This window comes from Pseudochaenichthys georgianus, chromosome 7 (genome assembly GCF_902827115.2).
Source record: "Pseudochaenichthys georgianus chromosome 7, fPseGeo1.2, whole genome shotgun sequence".
Classification (NCBI taxonomy): Eukaryota; Metazoa; Chordata; class Actinopteri; order Perciformes; family Channichthyidae; genus Pseudochaenichthys; species Pseudochaenichthys georgianus.
Genome location: NC_047509.1, coordinates 45,274,224 through 45,289,772, shown reverse-complemented (window position 1 = coordinate 45,289,772; position 15,549 = coordinate 45,274,224). Strand labels below are relative to the sequence as shown.

The window sequence follows — 15,549 nt, the reverse complement described above, 5'->3', positions numbered from 1 at the left end:
TCTTGAAATATGACATTAATAATTGTAATATACACACATCTTATTGTGAGGTTGATTTCACATACACTACTTCGACGTTAGCTTGTCTACATACTTGAGCATAGCCAATTTAAATTAACCTTATATGCATACAGTTCTACCTACATAATAAAATCTCTCTAAGTTACAAGGATGTAACCTTATTTTATCAACCTCAAACAGAAGCCGTTTGTTCAACAGTATTATCCCACTTAACACTTGTCTATTTCGTTTTAACCTTTATATATACAGTCTATGATTTTAAGTTGGAGGCTACGATTAGCATCGTTAGCACCGATGTAGCTACCACTAGCTTACATGCTAACCCAAGCCGTACTATTCATTACGTAGCTGATTAAAATCATTAACACATAAATAAAGCACTCGAATTTTACTTACCGCATTCATGCACCGTCTGTTTTAACCGCAGATCGAGTCACAATAGTCCGATATATAAGCATGAAGAACAAACAACCACGGCCGGCTACAAGTTGTGTTTCCTGGATGAGCTGAGCAGGCAGAGTCCCTGTAGCTAGCTTCACGGAGCAGCTAGCAGAGAGACAAGAAGCTAACAGCGGCAGGCACTTGACAGAGCCGTCACTCAATGTGACCACGCCCTAATTTATGCACACACTTTAAGACCTAATATAAATAAAAGGGTCGCGTTAGAAAACAATTCACTCACAGATTCATAATCATGAAGGTGGAATCTAACTATATCGATAATAAAATGTATGGAGCCAGGGGTAGAAACATGTTATTTTCTGCTGTAAAATTGGGCATTTTAACATGGGGTCTATGGAAATTGCTCCTTTCTGCAGCCATCGCCTATCGGCCAATATATGAACCACAGTGTGTGGCACTTCCGTATTGGCTTCCCGGCTCTTCCCCAGAGTTTGCCGCTTGGTATAAATATGATTTTCGCGGGATCCATCAGGGGCGGGTCGTTGTAATTTACTGCGTGAACTGTTACTTGGCTAATTCTCAGTAGATCGAAAATGGAAACATTTCTCACAGTCACAAGTCAGCATAAACGACCGCGATCTTCAACGGAGCCGGTCCAGCCGGACAACCCTGCTATCCACAAGGATCCCGATGTTCACTATGAAAACCGGGAGGATTGGGACCACGAAGAACAGGTGCCCCCGCCAACTGACCCAGCAGGACCAGCTAGCTGCTACCACGAGCTGCAGTGGAACTAGCGCTGCTCCTCTCCGCACCGTGATGATCCCCTGCCCTCATTTCCTCCACCCTGCTCTCTGCAGAGCTCCACTCCAGAATATACAAATTCTGCTAGTCAGTGATTCTCAGACACAGTGTCTCACCCTTTGAGCATCTCGGCAGAAATGAGCAGTCACTCCTCTCAGTTACAAATTGTCATTTTAAATGAATCAAGAATGTGTTGTATTTTCCGACATGGTGCATTGTTCGAGGCGTGCTGACAGTGACACGGGGAATTGTGAATGAGGAGAAGAGAACTGAGGAGGAGGAGGAGGAGGAGGAGGGAGGAGGAGGAGGAGGAGGAGGAGCTTTTTATGTAGTCTACAGAAATATGGATATAATTGGTGTACAATTAACGTTTACAGCAGGATAAATTACAAAAATGTACAGCATACTACATACAATTCAAAAGACGGTTTCTCCGATTTCTAAAATAAAAATGCCGGCGTAGCCGATAAATGATTTGTGTTGCTTTCAATGCAAAATCACTACACGTCAACGAAATGTCGACGTATTCTTTAAAAAAAAACCTTCAGTTTTAATAAAACCGAGTAGTCTTTAAAGTATGCAGTGATATCCTTTACAAGTAAAACATTGTGCATTGGAAAATATAAAGTAGAAAATGATTGAAACAACATAACAAGATAAGCCAAAAAAAAGACTGAAATCAGCATAAAAAGCTAAGCAATTGGCATGGGAGAGATTTAATTGCCACAATTTTATATTGAGAGGAAACTCATTGAAAATAATGTTGTCGTGAGAATATTTATCTGTGAATCCTATCCCTACATTACCACCCGCGAAACTTGCTTAAGCATGCTATAATAGCCCGGTCTGTATATAGCCATTTGACGTTAGCTGCAGGACGGTCCTGTATATAGCCATTTCAGGGCTTCTGTGCAGGACCGTCCTGTATATAGCCATTTCAGAGAGCTGTGTGTACAGGACGGTCCTGTATATAGCCATTTGGCGTTGTGTACAGGACCGTCCTGTATATAGCCTCGGCCATTGATTGGTTCTGTAAATAAAGAGAACGTTTTCGACATTGAAGGCTTGAGTGATCTTGAATAGCGGTGAACGCTACAATATGAACAGGCTCGTGCTTGGTAACTAGCAACGCCGTGCTGTCATATAGCAACTGCTAAGCTACTGCAGCAACAAAATCCTGGCGCCGCCCATGGCGGGCTGGCTTGACTAGGTTTTCCCGAGTGGGGGCTGGCTTGACCGCAGTAGTCCAGCGGGCTGCTTGTGTTTCTGTTCATCAGGACATCTTATGCAGATCCTGTGTGAACGTTCTACGTTAGTCAGTGGACGTCCGACAACATGCACACTAACTCACGAGGACGAATTCGGTCGTTTGCGTTACTGTTTAGTGTCATATAGACCGTTCGGCCACACGAGGACGACCGAATACGGCACTAAACGACTGAGGAAACGATAACGGGTCCCAAGGTGGATAGAAAGGCATACGCAACTCTCTGGGGGGTCAAACGGCTCCGTGTGTACGCCCTATCCGAACATTTTCAAATCACTGATAGTGATTGCGCAATAGCCCCGCCTCTCCCCACCTCTTCTGCTCACCTCCGCTCACCCCGCGCCATTGCTGAAGTGTTTCGCCACCAACAACAACAACAAAGGCGGATCGCAGAGTTGCTATCGTGCTCCGGACGCTATTGACCATGCTACAGTTGTTTGTGCAACATCGACAGCAATAATGATGAGGCAATAGCCCCGCCTCTCCCCACCTCTGCTGCTCACCCCCACGTCAAAGTAAACTGCACCCTGAATTCAGATTATTTATCTTTCTCTCCATATGGACCTAAACGCGAGTGAAATCTAATCTGACAGGACGGAGACACGCAGCTCTGCTCACCTGCAGCTCCTCCCGCTGCAGCAAAACACACACTTCAAGTCAGATCATCACCCTTAGCTATTTTAATTACCTCTCAAACTCCCTAAACTAGTTATAAATATGTTTATTTTTACTGTCGGCCGGGTCACTCATTACTGGATCAGATGCTGCATGAGACAGACACTGGCGCTGTCCGAAGAGAGGGAGGAAAAAGAGAGGCTCCGTCTATTTTATTATTATATTATATAGAGTCGTTATTCATTTGTTTTAAAGCTCAATAAATAACAAAGAAGACCTTTGACCGGCACTTTTATAATTTTGTCCGGAAGATTTAAACTTTAATACACGTTGACTGGCGAAAAACTCTGCCCCGTTCCCTCGGCCCCCACCGCGGAGAATAAACAGAAGGGCAACCATGACAACCATGCTTCTTCGCTGCTTTTGTGGAGGAAGTTACAGCGCCACGTACAGGCTCGGCATATGTACTGCAGCTTCTCCAGCGGTTGGAGCTAAACGGAGCGGTCTCGTGTGGGCAGACACTATCCGGATAACTAATGCGTGTGGACGGAAGCTTGTTTGCGATTGCGTTTGCGTTAATCCTATGCGTTTAGCCGTTTTCGTCCTCGTGTGGCCGCAGCCTTATATTGCAGCTATAGGCTATACTTTGGTTTACATTGCGTGAATAAACTAGCTAGAGAGCTACAGTTAATTACATTCATCCAATGTCAGAAGGATGACCTTTTAACAAACGTTGAAATGCTTTTCTTTCATTTCAATTTGAGTAAAACATTGAAGATATAACATTGTATCGTTTTCTTTTTACACTGACTCAGATATAATGAAAAGACTACGTCAGTCGAAGCTCAGCTTTGGTAAGAGAGAGACAGGACAGGCAGAGAGAAAGAGAGAGAGAGAAAGTGATGGAAGTCAGGGAGGAACTGCAGGTACAGTCTACCGCGAAGTAATGGTGATAATATTATAAACAAGGGGAATTTAGCGATCACAACAAAAACAGCCAAGACACATATTGAGCCCAGAAAACTGAAGTTACCTACTGTAACTCCACGCTACCGCGTACAGTCTACGGTAAAGAATGTAGGCTTAATAACCCCATCTATATATCTATAACAATAGTCTTCATTTACAATAGGCATAATTGTAAAACAACATGCATCTATTGCAGTTATGTTGTCATAATAACATAAAATTGTATAAAACACAATTTGCTTCCATCTTTGTTCTCTTTTGAGAATCAAACAAAACAGATTTAAATAAAACAAAAAGTGCAAACAAACAAGTGAAATTAACTAAATGGCTGAATTGCTTTTAATTCACTGGCAGGAGCGACAAGTGAGGAGGATCAAAAAGTGAACAACGAGGGAGAGATTGAACAAAAAGAAAGAGTAGAGGACAGAGAGAGTAATGAACAGGAAGAAGACAGAGAGACTAAAGAAGATGGAAGAGAGGGTGCAGGTTATGGAAAGGAGAGAGACATGGAAAATGAATGTTGACAATGTTTTGTGATCATTTTAGCCTCTTCTGCATGTCCAGATCATTAATAGTAACAATCAACTGATTCTTCAGCATTACACTTTCAAAAATAATTGATGCTGACATTGTCAGCCCACTGACATGGTTTGAAATCAATATATTATCCAATGTGTGACCCCCACAGGACTTAAAAAGCACCTAAGTAGATCATGAAAATCCTAAAAATCTCAGGGGGTATCCCCCGAACCCCCCTAACATGTTTGGACCTCGGTATTTAGGAAATCCTGGATACGGCTCAGGCTGGAGTTACAGTAGGTAACTTCAGTTTTCTGGGCTCAATATGTGTCTTGGCTGTTTTTGTTGTGATCGCTAAATTCCCCTTGTTTATAATATTATCACCATTACTTCAACAGGATACTGTAGTGCTTCAAAGTGTATTTTAGCATAGGAGTGCTTTTGTTTTGGAATCACTTATGCAAGTTTCGCCCGCCCCTCGCTCCACTGATCATTAGACCATTTAGCAAGGTAAAAAGCAAAAACGCCTCTCAGACGCTCTTCCGTTTACTTGTTTAATAAAGAAAAACAAAATGGTCCGTAGATACACGGATATTTTCTAATAGTGAGTCTAAAATAAAAGTGTCTTTAAACTGCAAAACTCTACTGCCAGGGCTCAACCTTTATAACCTCCAGCGTGTTCAGAACGCAGCCGCCAGACTTCTCACCCACACTAAATCATGGCACCATATCACCCCGGTCCTCAAAGAACTACACTGGCTTCCCGTTACTCACCGCATCAACTACAAACTCCTGGTCCTTACCTATAAAGCCCTCCACCATCTGGCCCCCCCGTACCTCACTGACCTTCTCATCCCCTACCATCCTCCCCGGACCCTCAGATCCACCTCGGCCGGCCTGCTTTCCACCCCCATTGGCAATCTCCGGAGCTTTGGAGACAGAGCCTTCTCTGTGGCCGCCCCAAAGCTCTGGAACTCCCTCCCCCAAGACCTCCGTGAGTCCGAGTCCCTCACTCTGTTCCAGTCCCGCCTCAAAACCCATCTTTTCACCTCTCTCTATCCGTAAAACACCCCCCCACTCATTTTCGACCTCCTCCTGACTGCCACTGTGTTTTGTTTTGTTGTTTTTGTTGTTTTTCTTAGTCTGTTGTCTACCTGCCCCAGTCTATCTACCCCCCCCCCCCTCATATTGTAAAGCGTCTTTGGGTACTATAAAAGCGCTATATAAATCCAATATATTATTATTATAAATGACTGTTTTCAAAATAAAAATAAAAATAAAACACAAACCATAACATTAAATATACAATATAGAACTGCTTTATTGAAGTCTCCATCCAAAAAAAATGACAGATCATTGTGTCCAAAGGGAAAAAATTATCTGAGCAGGAGGGCAGGGGGAGCAAAACAAGGCAAGCCAGGGTCTTACAGTAAAACAGCAATAGGCCGTTCTATACAGCCTGTGACAAATTAAAGCCATAATTCAATACTTTCAGACTTTACAGTTATTCAGATATAACAGCAAAAAGAGAGTTGATCTTCAGCTTGTGATGAGAGCCCAGCAGGTCATGTGAGTGAGAGATGTTTTCACATCATCGCCTCTGATTCAGTCCTGTGAGGTTCTTCAGCTGTAAAAATAAGACCCAAATCAGCCTAATTTCTATCAATACTTTCTATCAATATTCAAATGGCTTTACAAATAATCATACCTTGTAAAAATGCATTGAATACAAAAATGTAATACTAATGACTGCCTGGTTCCAAATGAAGAGTTTAGACTAGACTGTGTGTACAGGTGGACGAGGGGAAGAATGACTGCTAATGTAACTACTTTAAAATAGTGAATGATAAACAAGACTTACGGTAACAGCAGCTCCCATGAGCCCCTGCACCACTGTTTCACCAGTCGCCTGCACCTAAAGAATACAGAGGAAAACACAACCATTTATTTCGAAATTGGGTAAAATTACATTTAAACACAGGTTAGCCTCCCTGTTTCTCTTGCTTCATTTTGAACTCATTGTCCTGAATTTGTATGAATCAAATCATTTTTATATTTCAGTTTTCTTTGGCAGAATTGAGACCAATATGAGATTTTCAATTAGTAAAGAAATCATGCCAGCGAGATTTAAATGTGCCGTACTATGAGAGATTGTTTTTGTCAACACACACAGAGCTGGGTATTCCTACTTAAAGTATCAAAAGGAGTCTTAAACAGCTCTTCTCAATGACCCCTCTGTAGCTCCTCAGTGTTATATAGGCTCTCTACCTGTTTGGCAGTGGTTGCCATGTTGACCACATCCTGAATGCGGTTGTCAAGGAAGTCCCAGGTGTCCTGGAAGTCAGACGAGGAGTCCTGCAGCATCACCAGCTCGGTGGTGTTGTAGATGCCCGTCAGTGCCGCACGTTTGGTGTACCAGTTCATCTGCAGGAGAGAGAGGGGGGGGGGGGGGGGGGGTGTACTTTATTGATCCGATTTGGGATTTTTTTTCATTACAGCAGCATGTAAACAAGGCATTCTACTGTAAAGGGTATGGGATATAGATGAATACTCAATTCTGATTGGTCAATTTGGACATTTCAGAGGTTATTAATACGCTGCTAAGCAAATAATGACTGTTGCTGAGGAGGATCAAGGGAGAGAAGGAAAGAGGTTAAAAGACAGAGCGTTGGACGTCAGAGAAATCAACAGAAGAAGACAGACAGGAAGTAAACACTAACAGGAACACAGTAGGGGCTCTGGCATTGTTTAAGGCCTTGATACAAACAGGACAACTGATAATATTCAGTCTGTCCATCAAACGTCAACAGGTCAATTTGCTGAGTTGAGAGTATTGTTTATCACCTACTTAGTTTCAAATCATCACTTTTTTCGCTCTGGTTTATACAGCCTAATTTAAGCGGAGTATTGATTCAATGTTTGTATCTGCCAGATAATCAGTACCAAGTCATATCTGTGACATTAATGTCAACTGATACTAGAAAACAAACTAAAACTAGAGACAGGTGTAGTGGGGGGAGTAACCTGGGCGGTGGCAGGCCTGATATTGTCGGGGTGGTGGTGGAGAGGGGAGAGGAAAGTATGAGCAGACGAGGGAGGGAATCGAGGGTGATGGGATCCACTCACGTCTGTGGATCGGTCTCCGGCGTAGTACCACATGTCGTCCACCAGGGTGGAGAGGTGCTTCAGGCTGTCAGGGATGTTGTGAGGGAGGAGCAGGATGCTCATCGCCTGAGGACATACACACAGTCCAGCATCAGTCCTGAAGGGTACACTAGGAAAGGTGTATTGTTTGACAGAGTCAGGGTTTTGTTGACTGAGCTGGCTCGAATTTTTTTTAAACTTTTAATCAGACATAGCAGGTACCACAAGGGTGGTTATTAAATGTCTTTAGTTCTAATCCAGACTTTCTTCCTCAGGCTCTGTGCACCTTCTAATGAAATGAGGCGGGTTAGTGCGTCATTTCACTCTTCTACCATGGGAAATTATCATATAATTAAGATTATAAAAAAAAATACACGTTCTGCGGCTCTTAAACTCGATGCGGCAGATTTAAACGTTGTCCATAAGAACTGCATTTAGGTCTGACACTGTCCCATAATGAAGTATGCGTTAAATATCACTTGTTATTGGTTGAATCAAAGTAAAATGAATGTCAAATGTATTGATTGAATAGTAACTGTGATATATACCCATAGACTAATACATGTTTTGCCATATAACTGCAATATACCAGCAGTGTAAAACAGAGATCAGCAAATCCAAAGAGGTGGAAGAAGTAGTCAAATATTTTACAAAGGTAAGCAGAAATAATACAGTGTACAAATACTCTATTACAAGTAAAAGTCTTGCATTCAAAATGTTTCTTCAGTAAATGTACAAATGTGTCAGCATAAAAATATACTTAAAGTACCAACAGTAAAAGTACTTATTGTGCGTAATGTCCCATTATAGAATCATATATATTAAATTACTGGATTATTATTGATGCATTAATGTATTCATCACAGCTGGTGTTATATACTGCTGCTTAACATGTTAACCGATAATTATGTATCATTGATTGTTTTACCCCAAAGTCGTACTTAAGTAAAGTACTTGAGTAAATGTACTTTAATACTTTATTCCACTGCAAATGAGCAGGTGACATTATGGTTTGAGGCAATAATACCTAATTTCGTATGCAAATAAACATCATACTGGTGACTAATACCAACAACTATTTGTGTATGCAACAAGCACATTTTTAAGAGTCTTGTTGCAGAGCTAATGTGGGCAAATGGATGACACTAGAAAATAGCAAAACTAAATTGGAGGGAAGTAATAAAGCCATACTATCGTACTATGTAGCTTACCTAAGAACCTAACCTTTCTGCTGCACTGAGACAAGGTTGCTGCAACAACAATAAGAAAAAAACGCTAAGATGCACACAGTGTGATGACACCTGTAACTGTACAGCTTCTATCTGTGACATTAATTTAACGTTGGACCTCAGCATGTTGACATGTATTTAAAGTATCCCTCAGCCCAGACCCAGTATTTCATAGATTGATTATACTGAAAAGTGATGCTGCTATTAGAGATAGTTAATGAACAGTGTTTTCAATCTGAATTTCTGTACATAACCTGGAGGGCAGCAGGTAATGTCTGCAGAATACGCTTCCATTGTGATCTAGCCAGGTAAAAAGAGCCTTGGAAACTCTCAACATACCTCATTATAAAACACATTAATCACGCTTTTAGGTACCACTCTGACCTCTGCTAGTAATGAGAATACAAACATGGAAGAAGACACAGAGGTTGTAACGGTGTACCTGTGGCCAGGTTTCAATGTAAGGGATGTACATCCTGAGTCTGGTCTCCACAGCATCTCTCAGAAACTCAGCAGGCTTCTTAGGTCTGCAACACAGTTTCAAAGACAAAAGCTGAAATACGTTTATTTACAGCTTATGAAAACATGTAGATGTACAAATGTGTGTGTTAACGTACTCGGCCTGGCCCAGCTGGATCTGGTTGTGTTGTTCAGCTAGGATATCTGTCAGCTGGGAGTTACACTGAGAGACGAAGTGCAGCACCAGGTCTCCAGCTCCGTTATAGAACATCCCAGTGGAAGCAGAGGACAGGCCCAGCATCTGGTACCAACACAACACACACATAATGCATCATACAGCAGGAAAATAACCATGTGTGTGTATAAAAACAAAAAGCAGGTCAAGAAGAGACACAACATGGACTAGTCAATAGCCAATGCCAAACGTGGGCTCTGCCTGTTAGATTAGATTCTACTTTATTGTCATTGCCCAGAGTACAGGTACTAGGACAACGAAATGTAGTTAGCATCTAACTAGAAGTGTTAAACAACTAGTGAAGTGTTATTTTCAGTATAATATAAATATACACATCTGACAGTATTGACACTATGAACACTACAAGGAGGTATAAACATTATAAACAGCAGTGTAGAAATTGAATTTACTATAGAGATAAAAAGGTCTATATAGATCAGGTATAAAAATAAACAGTATAATACAGCAAATATAAACAGAATACATATGAATATACTAGACCATTATTTCGATTTTAAAATAATAGGAATAAATGCTATGCTATAGAAAATGTAGCCTTTGGACAGATGTATAAATAAGAGCTGAGGTCACTAATTACTCACACATCAAAGTCAGTCATTGAATATGTAGGAAGGGGGCAGAGTGCGTGTGTGTGTGTGTGTGTGTGTGTGTGTGTGTGTGTGTGTGTGTGTGTGTGTGTGTGTGTGTGTGTGTGTGTGTGTGTGTGTGTGTGTGTGTGTGTGTGTGTGTGTGTGTGTTTGCAGTGCAGCTGCTCCACTCACCTCAGCCCCAGCTGCGATGGCCTCCACTGTCCAGCCGTGTAGGGGGATGAACTCCAGGGCAGCGGTCAGGATGCGAGCCTGAAGCTGCTCCTCTGTCTCATACTCCTCGCCCTGCTCTCCACTCTGATCCTGGTAGCTGTCCACACACACAGAAAGAGGCACTTGTCAGTAGGAATGAAGAACAGAGGGGGAGCTTTTCTGAGGTCATGACTAGTAGATATTTGGATTTTTTTGGGATTCTAAGAAGCATGCGATGGGGGCAATTCTGCTTTGACCGAACAATATCAGGATAAGAACTTCATACACATCATATAACAATTATTTAGTGTGTTGATTGTCTCTTTTGATCTCGGTTTCACCAAACACAGAGCTCTGCAGAGATGGCATTCACTGACTTGTTGTTGCTCTCACTAAATATAAGAGTTGCTCTGATTCAACCATCTGGGCTGAAAAACGAGATTGCTTAGGGCTTGGCGATATGGAGCGTGTATTTTCTAATTACTGTTTTGTGTCTTCACCCTCATTCTAACAAAGGTTTTTTTCCCTATCAAATCTTTGTATTCTATTAGCATTGCAGGCCAGTGATGTGTTGTATACCGTGTACTGTGGGTGTGCCTCAATATCTTTGATTGCCTTCTGATTGTTTGAAATACAAATGTATTTTTATATCGTATTTTTTTTGCCCAGACTGCAAACCTCTGGAATGAGAAAATTAATGAATACATCCAAATACATGCACCAAAATATTGTTTTAACCAACACAAACATTATAACCTTTAATTATAAAGGTTGCCTCAAGATTGAGAGCGTTCTGTACAGACTGACCTGGTGTTCGGCCTGGAGGCCTCCTCAGCTGCTGGCTCAGATGCTGAGTGTTCCTGGGGGGCTCCTGCTGCCTCCTGTTCAGCAGAGTGAGCCCGGTAGTGCTCATGGTAGGGGGTTGAGCTGGGTGAGGAGGAGGGGGGTTTGTCAGCTTTGGATTCATCCTGAAGCCTCAGTGCTGCTCGGTGGAAGCCTCGAGTCAGGCTGCTGCACGGGGGCTGTGCTGCTGGGGCAGACACCACTGCAGGGGGAAAATACTCATTAGCTTCTAAAGGCTTTAATAGACAGAAACTCAAAAGTAACATGTCAGATTTAATTTCAAACTCAAGATCAACAAAACAGGAACATCTATGGCCAAACATGGGATGTTGTACTTTACTCACATATGACTCTTCCATGGTCTAAAATGCATTGCAACGTAACCAACATAATGCTACGTTGAACTAAACATAACATTAACTTCAGAACTGAAGTCATCACCTGTGCTTTGGTTCATATGATATCCGTTTGATTGGATTTAGTCTGGCTAATCCAGGAGTCCAATTGTTGGGACTTTAACGGAGTAATTGCTCAGAAAATCTCAAAATGCTAAAAGAAATGTTGTTATGCCTTTAACTGAATCTAGCCAGTGCCAAATGTTAAATATCTGCCTGTTTGATGGTGTTTTTATTTTTTGGAAAACAGAAATCATGTTTATATTACCAACACTTTGAGTGTACTACGTGAAGGTGGCACTGGTCCAACTGTTGAACCTTCAGGAACTTCCCCCAACACTTATACAATCCTTTGCTCTAATCTTTCATCAACTTCTCTCTTGCTGCAGAATGCCTCAAATTATTGGTGACTTTGAGAAAACTAAATAAAAAAATATTACGGTTTTGGAAAGACTTATTGCAATTTTTCGAGAAGGTTTATATTCTTTGGATATAACCGAGCATTTACAGAAACAAAAAGGCATAAATCCCCATTGTCGTTGTGCCATTTCTGCAACGTCGTATTTGCATACACATCCTAATTACATAAGAGGTGGAATGCTAAATCTATACATGAAATTAGTTTTGTGGGGCAAGCAGCTGTCAAACATGCAGGTGCTTTGTGTTACAGACAGATACTTTATTTTATAATCAAAACTCAAAGAATTGTTACATTTACACAGCAGTGTAAAGTAACTAAGTACATTTACTCAAGTACTGTACTTAAGTACATTTTGAGGTACTTATTTCAATTGTATACTACTTTGTACTTCTACCCTACTTCAATTCAGGTACATTGTGTACTTTTACTTCACTAAATGTATTTAATACCTTTAGTTACTTTACAGATGTGGATGAATGATGTGAAATATAATCAAGTGTTGAATCAGACTTTAGTTCCACCTGGAGTAAATCCACAAGCTACCCTGCAGAATACAAAGTCATTCAAACTACACTGAACAAAAATATAAATGCAACACTTTTGTTTTTGCTCCCATTTTTCATGAGATGAACTCAAAGATCTAAAACATTTTCTATAAACACAAAATAATAATTTCTCTCAAATATTGTTCACAAATCTGAAAAGATCTGTGATAGTGAGCACTTCTCCTTTGCCGAGATAATCCATCCCACCTCACAGGTGTGGCATATCAAGATGCTGATTAGGCTGGCCACAATAAAAGGCCACTCTAAAAATGTTCAGTTTTATCACACAGCACAATGCCACAGATGTCGCAAGTTTTGAGGGAGCGTGCAATTGGCATGCTGACAGCAGGAATGTCCACCAGAGCTGTTGCCCGTGAATTGAATGTTCATTTCTCTACCATAAGCCGTCTCCAAAGGCGTTTCAAAGAATTTGGCAGTACATCCAACCGGCCTCACAACCGCAGACCACGTGTAACCACACCAGCCCAGGACCTCCACATCCAGCATGTTCACCTCCAAGATCGTCTGAGACCAGCCACTCGGACAGCTGCTGCAACAATCGGTTTGCATAACCAAAGAATTTCTGCACAAACTGTCAGAAACCGTCTCAGGGAAGCTCATCTGCATGCTCGTCGTCCTCATCGGGGTCTCCACCTGACGGTTCGTCGTCGTCACCGACTTGAGTGGGCAAATGCTCACATTCGATGGCGTCTGGCACGTTGGAGAGGTGTTCTCTTCACGGATGAATCCCGGTTTTCACTGTTCAGGGCAGATGGCAGTCAGCGTGTGTGGCGTCGTGTGGGTGAGCGGTTTTCTGATGTCAATGTTGTGAATCGAGTGGCCCATGGTGGTGGTGGTGGGGTTATGGTATGGGTAGGCGTATGTTATGGACGACGAACACAGGTGCATTTTATTGATGGCATTGTGAATGCACAGAGATACCGTGACGGGATCCTGAGGCCCATTGTTGTGCCATTCATCCACGACCATCACCTCATGTTGCAGCATGATAATGCACGGCCCCATGTTGCAAGGATCTGTACACAATTCCTGGAGGCTGAAAACATCCCAGTTCTTGCATGGCCAGCATACTCACCGGACATGTCACCCATTGAGCATGTTTGGGATGCTCTGGATCGGCGTATACGACAGCGTGTTCCAGTTCCTGCCAATATCCAGCAACTTGGCACAGCCATTGAAGAGGAGTGGACCAACATTCCACAGGCCACAATCAACAACCTGATCAACTCTATGCCAAGGAGATGTGTTGCACTGCGTGAGGCAAATGGTGGTCACACCAGATACTGACTGGTTTTCAGACCCCCCCAATAAAGCAAAACTGCACGTTTCAGAGTGGCCTTTTATTGTGGCCAGCCTAAGGCACACCTGTGCAATAATCATGCTGTCTAATCAGCATCTTGATATGCCACACCTGTGAGGTGGGATGGATTATCTCGGCAAAGGAGAAGTGCTCACTATCACAGATTTTTTCAGATTTGTGAACAATATTTGAGAGAAATGGTTATTTTGTGTATATAGAAAATGTTTTAGATCTTTGAGTTCATCTCATGAACAATGGGAGCAAAAACAAAAGTGTTGCATTTATATTTTTGTTCAGTGTAGCTGCACCTTTACCAGCTTTGAGAACACTTTAATGATCAATCATTATAAAACATATCATATATATTATTCTGAAATGGACCAATCTGCACGATGACTACTTTTACTGTCGCTGCTGTAACTATATTTTGATGCTGATCATTTTGAATGCAGGACTTTTATTTGCAACAGAGTATTTCTACACTCTGGTACTTCTACTTTCGCTGAAGTACAAGATATTCCACCTCCGCATTTACAGAAATACACCTATTCTATACAGTCCGAGGTCAATTTGAAGGAGCAGATTCTGTATATCTTACTGCATTTACTTGGTCACTTTCAAAATTCTCTGCATCATTTATTGTACTGCATTATATATATATGTCTGACCTGTATATAACTTCATATGCATTAATTGTATACTGGTCTTGCAACATAACCTGAACTATTTTATTCTAATCTATCCTACTCCGTAACATTTGGCACTATTTTAGTTTTTTATTTGTCTTATGTCAATATGTTGCACTGTTGGAGGAGCTTGGGACTTAAGATGTGAATTTCCATAAATACACTGTAGCTACTGTGCATATGACAATAAAACCCTTGAATCTTGAATCTGTGAAAAGAGTCGGTATGAACGTCTCTGTAGTGAAAGAGTTAGGGTGAAGACTATTCACTGAAGAGGTGTGATCCGAGTCAGTAAAAAGACTCGTTCTTTTGTATCTATTTCATGACACACACTCCTAAATACCAACGCTACACTTGATGAACGTTCGAACATCTAAGCTATATTTAACTTCAGACACGTTAGGACACAGACCTTGACAGTTTGCATAATCTGACAGATACGCCCTCAGGTTGTTGTAACGTTAACGAGTTTTGAATGCGTGTTTAAATGTTGAGGTCTAATAAAAAGTAGCACCATGTCAACCAACAGTTTTTCCGCGAATGAAATAGTATAAATCGCCACAGCCAACATAATGTTGCCCTTCACCACAGTGACAAGTGACTTTGGCACGAAGGCGACATGTTAACACTGGCTCGTTTCCACTTCATGCAACAAGTCAGCAAAATAATGGAACTAGCTAAATTAATTATTTGCCAAGCAGTCCATAACATGAGAGGAATCATGACAGTGGTCGTGTCTCACCGCTGCCCAGTCCCCGGAGTGCCCTTCCAACACGCAGAGCTCTCAGCAGCGCCGCCATATTCCACTGCGCTGAGAGGGTTGTTAATGTTTATTTTAAATAACAACTGCGTCATCTTTGTGCGACTGTTGTGA

At 41.7% G+C, this 15,549-nt stretch overlaps 1 protein-coding gene across 1 annotated transcript; it reads right to left on the bottom strand.

The window, feature by feature from the left end:
- Window positions 1–5,893: 5,893 nt before the first annotated feature.
- coq9 (coenzyme Q9 homolog (S. cerevisiae)) lies at window positions 5,894–15,527 on the bottom strand. The gene is made up of 9 exons (XM_034088181.2): window positions 15,418–15,527; window positions 11,272–11,509; window positions 10,447–10,582; window positions 9,588–9,730; window positions 9,413–9,497; window positions 7,724–7,828; window positions 6,866–7,021; window positions 6,459–6,512; window positions 5,894–6,224 (listed from the first exon to the last, which is right to left on the bottom strand). Exons 1-9 carry the CDS (start codon window positions 15,473–15,475, stop codon window positions 6,189–6,191), a joined length of 1,011 nt encoding a protein of 336 aa, XP_033944072.1. The 5' UTR covers window positions 15,476–15,527; the 3' UTR covers window positions 5,894–6,188.
- Window positions 15,528–15,549: the final 22 nt, after the last annotated feature.

Excerpts from the sequence above, each read along its gene's own strand:
- coq9 (XM_034088181.2), bottom strand. The coding sequence starts at position 15,475 with ATGGCGGCGCTGCTGAGAGCTCTGCGTGTTGGAAGGGCACTCCGGGGA. Across the intron at positions 10,583-11,271 it reads GCCTCCAGGCCGAACACCAG|CTACCAGGATCAGAGTGGAG; the intron begins GTCAGTCTGTAC and ends GTGTGTGGACAG. Across the intron at positions 7,829-9,412 it reads ACATTGAAACCTGGCCACAG|GCGATGAGCATCCTGCTCCT; the intron begins GTACACCGTTAC and ends GTATGTCCTCAG.